A 7862-nucleotide genomic window follows, 5' to 3' on the forward strand; every position below is an offset into this window, starting at 1 on the left:
TGCAAGAGGATTCAGCTATGTTTTTGTGCTGTCAGCTTTTCCTTGATATATGAACACCTGTTTACAGTATCGTTCTTGAATGCCAAAATATCCTTTGAAAATAAGAAAGTTCCAAAATTACTTCAATATTTTGTCAAGAAATATATAAATAAGATAATGTGTGTTTTTTCTCATTTACTCAGTACTACAAATTTAATTGTATTCATAAAAAAACGAGCTGTTGTATCACCGCCCTTTCAAACTATAAAGATTTACATAATTTTTGTTTTTCTGTAGTCACCCTAAAATAGTACCATCAATCATTTTATGTAGATGAATCGACACTCTATAGACATTAATGCTGCATCTTTTTTAAAAGATGTACAAGTGCTGTCTCCTTTTTTTCAATTGAAGGACGATGCTGGTAAAGAGATATTTTAGTGTGAGATTGCATTGTTATTATTTTTTGGGGGGTTGGGTTTGAATAAGCTGACAGTAACAAATTAGTGCTATCAGATCTGTATTTAGTGGCTTTTCGTTGTGGGGAAGTAAAAGTAAAAAAAACCTTTTACACCTGGTTATGCGGTATGACCATTGCGCTTAGTTGAAGGCCGTATTGTGACCTATAGTTGTGAGTTTCTGAGCCATGTGGTTTCTTGTGGAGAGATGATTAATTGACATTTATATCACATGTTATTTTTATAATTAAGTAGTATCAATAATGTATCACAAATATGCAAATCCTTCTGTTTTGTGTTCGCGCAATGAACGAGGCTAATGCGTTCTATTAAAGCCTCACAATTGACTAAAATAACAAGTTTAATTTTACCTAGGGTCGTAAGTTTTGTCTGGGCACAGCGATATTCTCTAACAATAATAATAATAACGGAAAAGAGGTTTTAAACCACATATATCACAGACATATATCAAACATTAAAAGCTTAGAAATAATGAAAACTGTCATTGTATTGCTGTTCTTAGCATCCTTATAGATTGTAAAATAAACCGTAAAATCATTCCGAAATAATTTCTTTTGCTACATTTGAACGTTCCATGCTTATGTGCATTGTTTTGCCTATTTATTTGTCAGGTTGCTTGGACTTGTCAGTGAACATGGTTGGCAATATAAAACAAACTTTTAACCAATATTTTCAAAACAGTGCACCCGCCGTTGAATTGAAAAGCGTATTCAAATGTGCTTATTACTGTACCACAAAAAGCGATGTTTTTGTACTGCTATTTAGTTAAGAGACATTGTAAAATTGCCGGCGCGTACCCACATCCGGTTTTCTATTAAAATGCCATCGGATCGGGAATGAAACGTGAAATATATACGGAAATTATCGATAATATGGGGATTTTGTGTAGAACGAGAATGAAAAATAATATTTTCAAATTGTATTTATTAAATAATGATACTTAATAAGCATTGCAAAATTAAATGCACAATGATGGAAAATGAAACTGTACAGTCCCTGTAAAAGAAAAACATGATAGAAATTAATACTAGTATAAAATTTAAATGAAAATTTAAAGAATAAAAATTTTATAATTTCAAAATATACCCATATGATATTTTAAAATAATCTTTTAGTAAAATGTAAAACAAAAACTGAAATTTTAAAATATATAAAACTACTAAAATCAAAGCTTGAGTTTATAAAAATTAAAGAAGCAAGTAATAATATCAATTCAAACCAATTATGAAAGATTCATGTAACTAATTAAGATTTGGAACATTTTACATACCCAATATGATTGTTTTGGCAGATCAAATTTTATTCCTAAAAGTTTAAATTTTTCTGAATAATTCCAGTTGAAATTTCTTGTAGTTGTTAGTTTATCCCTTGAGTGAATCTTTGACCGAGCGTATGATATTTGCGCCAATTTTGAAATTTTTCTCTCTTTCATTTGCGCCGACTTTATTTTTCTCCTAATTGGATTTACAGGTAAGTTACAGGTAAGTTAATACTTTAACATGGGCTGAGCACAGAGTATAAAGACAAATTAAGGCAACATTGGTAAATGGCTATCCCATTTTTTCGGGTTACCATTCCTTCCCCAAAATGAAATCGATGACTGCATCATGTTTGACAATATGTCTGACGCTCCTTCTAATGACAAATGTCTTTCTTTCTTAGCCTACAGACTAAGTACATATACATGCACAATGTAACGCTATCCACCTCATTTCTGAGCAGCTGCACCCCAACTTATATGTTTTTATAGATGTTATCAAGAAAATCCAGGCCGTTACGTATGTCTAGAAATACCCGCATCAGTACGTAAGCCAGACAAAGAAAAGATGGACCTCGTTATCGACAATTATGCCAAATATAGAAGAGACGAAATCACAAGCAAGGAATATATTAGATGTGTTGCCTATAAACACTCGACAAGAACAGGTTTATGATTTGAATGTATTCCGTTTTTATGGATTTTAATGAGCTGCTGTAAATAGATTCATAATTCTATTACGTCATATCACTTCCGCCATCAGATGAGAAGCACTGCGCAACCGCAACCTCACAGTGTACTGTCAACTTTCGTTGAGGACTGACGTGTGTTAGTAACCTCGTATTGCAACCTTGAAAATTGATTTGTTATTTAATTATATGACTTCGAGGAAGTCAATTAATAAATTTATTGAAGATTTAATGTGATTAAATCTGGTTTATAATTTTTTATAGAAATTATTTTCATTCTCGTGTGGGTTTGAGATTACTATTCTGTAAACAAATATGGCGGACGCCATGATACAGTCTCGTGATAAGAAATCAGAGAAAACGCCTGATAAGAAGGCATCAAGTGTAGACGATGACTATTTAAGATTAGAGGATGAAGATGCTTTACTCTTTGATAAACCAAAGGAGGCTAAAACAAGGTCGAAAACTTCTAAGGCTTCGTCCAAGTCTGCTTCTCAGGGGAAGCCCCCTTCCTCGAGTACGCCGTCCACTTCTAAAGCAAAGTCTAGTACTAGTAGTGTCAGTGGTGACGCTAATAATAACAAGGAAATGCTAGATATATTGAAGCAGATAAGATCTGAACAAGTAAAAACCAACAGTAGGGTTGATGACATGCACAAGAGAATAGACGCTCTTTATGATGATGAAAATCAAAACGAGTCTGATTGTTATGATGACGCTTGTGACGAGGTCCAAGCAGATAATGAAAAAAGGGATGAACCCCCTAGTAAGAAACAAAAATCTGACTCTTGTGAAGAGACAAGATTTGCTAGCATGAGCAAAAAATTTAGGTCTGGTGAAAAGTATGCACCATCTATTAATGAACAGTTGGCTAATAATATAACTGATATTTTTAGAAATGGGATTTCTTCTGAGAGATTTTCAGATCTCATGAAAGATGAGAAACTTCAGAGACCACAAAATTGTGACGGTCTCGTTACTGTTCAAACTGACCAGGTTATTTGGGATATTTTAAGTCCCGAGACTAAAACAGTCGATAACAAAATGAAAACTATTCAGTCTGTAGTTGTGAAGACAGCTACTGTCATGGCTAAAGTTATTAATAAACTAGATTTAATGTTAGAGAAAGAGGAGTGTACTGAGCATAGTAATATGTTAGACGACTGTATGGATTCACTCGCTCTGATGGGGCATGCTAACAGATTAGTATGCTTGATGAGAAGAACTCTCATGAAGTATGATATCATTGGTGAATATGGACATTTGCTGAATGCTACAGTCCCTTATGATAAAAACCTATTTGGTGGTGATGTGGTCAAAACTGTTGATGATATTGGCAAGTGTAGTAGAATATCAAATAAAATCCGAGGAAGGGGTGGTTTCAACAGTGGCTTTAATAGAGGCGGTCGTAGACCTTGGTATTTTAGGATCTCTGGTAGAGGCACAGGCCGTGGTAGAGGTATCGGCCGTGGTAGAGCATCTCGTGCAGGCTCAGATAAGACTGGAGAATCAAAAAACTCCAGGTGGACTCACAACAAATACAGATATTAAAACCTGATGTTGTGAGTATAAATTTTGTAGCAGGTAGATTGAAAAATTATATAAATAAATGGGAAGAAATTACTTCAGACAGTAATATTTTAGATATTGCTCATAAATGTCCCATTGAGTTTATTGATGGTATACATCCTATTCAAAATCAAGCAACTATTAGAAACATAGTAGCAAATGATAATAATACTAGAATAATAGATGCAGAAATTCAAAATTTACTGAATATTAAAGTAATTGAAAAGGTAAAATCTATTGAAGGAGAATATATTTCACCAATATTTGTGACACCAAAAAAGAATGGTGAATATCGGATGATACTAAATTTAAAAAAGTTAAATGAACATGTAGAGTATCACCATTTTAAAATGGACACTTTTGAAATGGCATTGCATTTGATAAAACAAAACTGTTACATGGCTAGTGTCGATCTGCGCCATGCTTATTATTCAGTGCCCATTGATGAGCAATATCAAAAATATTTGAGATTTATTTGGAAAGGTTCTATTTATCAATATACTTGCTTACCAAATGGGTTGGCAAGTGCACCACGTTTATTCACAAAACTTATGAAAGTGGTATATGCTACACTCCGCAGATCAGGTCATATCAATATAGGTTATATTGATGATTCTTTATTGATAGGCGATACAATTGCAGAGTGTAGTCTAAATATCCAAGATACTGTGAAATTGGTATCTGATTTGGGATTCATAGTACATGAGAAAAAATCTGTTCTTATACCTACAAAGAAAATTCAATTTTTAGGGTTTTTGATAGACTCTGAAAAAATGATTGTCACTTTAACACTAGACAAAAAAGAAATGATACATGAAGAAAGTCAAAAATTACTTTCAAAACAAATCTCTAAAATAAGAGAAGTTGCTAGTTATATAGGCTTGATAATCTCAAGTTTTTCTGCTGTTGATTATGGTCAACTGTATTATAGAGATATTGAAATAGAAAAAATACATGCCTTAAAGATGGCTAAGGGCAATTTTGATGTCAATATGGAAATAACTGATAAAATGAAAAAAGAAATTATTTGGTGGTCATGTAATATTTATACACAGTCCAGAGTTTTGGACAGAGTTAATCCACAAATTATTTTACAAACTGATGCTTCACTCTCTGGCTGGGGAGCAGTACTTATTGACAACAAAACAGGAGGTAGATGGACCCCTGATGAACAAAAATATCATATAAATTATTTAGAATTACTAGCAATTTTGTATGGTTTGAAATCATTTGAATCTCTATTAAAATGTTTTACACATGTGAAAATATTAACTGACAATACTACAGCAGTAAGCTATGTCAATAAAATGGGTGGAATTAAGTCAATATGTTGTAACACTATTGCAAAATCTATTTGGTTTTGGGCAAAGAAACACAATGTGTGGCTCACTGCTAGCCACATTGCTGGAACTGAAAATACTATTGCTGATGCTGAATCTAGAAAGTTCAATGATCAAGTTGAATGGCAGTTAAACAAAGACATTTTTTGTGATATATGTGAACTGTGGGGTGACCCCCAAATTGATTTATTTGCATCTCGCCTAAACTCACAATTGAAAAGGTTTTGTTCATGGAAACCTGACCCTGATGCTAGTTTTATAGATGCTTTTTCTATAGACTGGAGTGACTTTAAATGCTATTTATTTCCTCCTTTCAGTTTACTAGGCAGATGTGTACAGAAGATCTTGAAAGACAAGACAACAGTTATTTTAGTAGCGCCGTTATGGCCGACTCAAGCATGGTTTACTCTGGTGATGCAGATGTTAATCGATACACCCATACTGGTTATAGCAAGGAAAGATCTACTGACTCTTCCTTACAAAGACACTGTCCATCCATTGAACAAAACATTGAATCTAATGATATGTCATGTATCAGGAAACAGTTTATTGACAGAGGAATTTCGACAAAAACTGCCAGCATCATGTTATGCTCTTGGAGAAAAAGCACTAAAAAACAGTACAAAGTATTTGTCAAAAAGTGGTTTTCTTACTGTCGTGAAAGGAAAATTAGTGAAGTTCAAATTTCTATAAATATAGTGCTTGATTATTTGACTATTTTATATGAAAATGGTCTTGGCTACAGTTCCATAAATACAGCAAGATCTGCTCTTTCTGCACTAGGTTTAGTGATAGATAATGTCCTTGTAGGAGCACATCCTTTAGTAGTCAGATTCATGAAAGGAGTTTATAATCTTAGACCTACAAAATCTAAGAACATTTGTGTATGGGATGTATCATTAGTTTTGAACTACTTGAGAAAGCTTTCACCTGTAAATATGTTAACTTTACAAGAAGTAACGTTGAAGCTCGTTATGTTGATAGCATTAACAAATGCTACTCGTGTACAAACACTGAAGTTTTTAAGTGTTGACTGTATGGAAAAATTGAGGAGTGAATTTGTTTTTCATTTAGATGTTTTATTAAAACAGTCTAGACCAGGATATAAGAATCCAGATGTCAAACTGAGAGCTTTTCCTCCAGATAGGAGGTTGTGTGTATATACTGTTTTGAAAGAATACATTAAACGTACTAAAATTTTGCGTGTTCACACTAAGCAGTTGCTTATCAGTTACATTAAGCCGCATAAAGCAGTTACTTGCAGCACTATTTCCCGTTGGATTAAAGTAGTTTTGCAAAAATCGGGTATAGACACTCGACTATTTAGTGCTCATTCAGTGAGATCTGCAGCTACGTCTAAAGCTAAACTGTACAATGTTTCTTTAGCTGATATTATGAGTAAAGCGGGTTGGACAAATGTGAATACTTTTGCAACTTTCTATAACAAGAGAATTATAAATTCTAATAGTTTTGATGTAAATGTGTTGAATAACTGATTTGTTTACATTTATATATATAAAAGTTACTATTGAAAATTTTTTGAGTGTGCTTTAAAATCTCATCTGATGGCGGAAGTGATATGACGTAATAGAATTACTAAATTAAACGATACTTACCTTGGTTAAAGTTGAAGTTTAATTTGAATTCTATATAGTCATAGAATCACTGAAGTGATCAGATGCCACCACCCTCCCTACAGCTGTGTAGTTGATAGGGCTTATATATATATGCTATTGGTAGAGTACCACTTGGCTTTATCATCAAAAAATTTGTATCTTTAAAGACTGAGGTTGCGGTTGCGCAGTGCTTCTCATCTGATCACTTCAGTGATTCTATGACTACATAGAATTCAAATTAAACTTCAACTTTAACCAAGGTAAGTATCGTTTAATTTAGTAATTCTTCGGTTTACCATTAACAGAGTGCTTTTATATTAGGTTTTTTCTTCTTGATTTTAAAGTATGTAAATATATAGCTTTTATATTGATTTATCCTGCTCGAAACCCTACTTCCACCTCCCCGTGGTGAGCAGAGGACAACAGTTTTACAGTTATACACACGTTATGCTTGACAATTCATAACATTTGTACAACTGGCTAACGGAAGAGGTTGATAAATGATAAATGAAAAATAACATGACTGGGATAGAGAGTTGTCTTATTGGCACTCATACCACATCTTCTTATTTCTTTTCACCTGTAATTTACCTGTAAAACAACGGCGCAAATGAAAGAAAAAATCGGCGCAAATGAAAGAAAAAAATCGGCGCAAATGAAAAACGCCGCTTTGATCCAATCCATATGGCTTCAGTTTTATCAAAATTAGCCCCTAATCCCGCACAGTCAGAAAATTTTTCTAAAGTATATAAACATTTTTCTCATCCTCGTCTAATAAGAGACATTGGTCATCTGCATATATACTCAGTCTGGCTTAGTAGATACTCAGAATCAACTATTTTCATACCATTTATATCTGGGTTATTTTTAAGTGCAGCGCTCATAAGTTCTAAAGATAATATAAAGAGATAAGGAGAAAAAGGATCACCTTG

At 33.3% G+C, this 7862-nt stretch overlaps 1 protein-coding gene across 1 annotated transcript; it reads left to right on the forward strand.

The window, feature by feature from the left end:
* Positions 1–2523: 2523 nt before the first annotated feature.
* LOC143057979 (uncharacterized) lies at positions 2524–6363 on the forward strand. The gene is made up of 2 exons (XM_076231435.1): positions 2524–3967; positions 5632–6363. Exon 1 carries the CDS (start codon positions 2721–2723, stop codon positions 3954–3956), a length of 1236 nt encoding a protein of 411 aa, XP_076087550.1. The 5' UTR covers positions 2524–2720; the 3' UTR covers positions 3957–3967; positions 5632–6363.
* Positions 6364–7862: the final 1499 nt, after the last annotated feature.

This window comes from Mytilus galloprovincialis, chromosome 14 (assembly GCF_965363235.1).
Source record: "Mytilus galloprovincialis chromosome 14, xbMytGall1.hap1.1, whole genome shotgun sequence".
Taxonomy (NCBI): domain Eukaryota; kingdom Metazoa; phylum Mollusca; class Bivalvia; order Mytilida; family Mytilidae; genus Mytilus; species Mytilus galloprovincialis.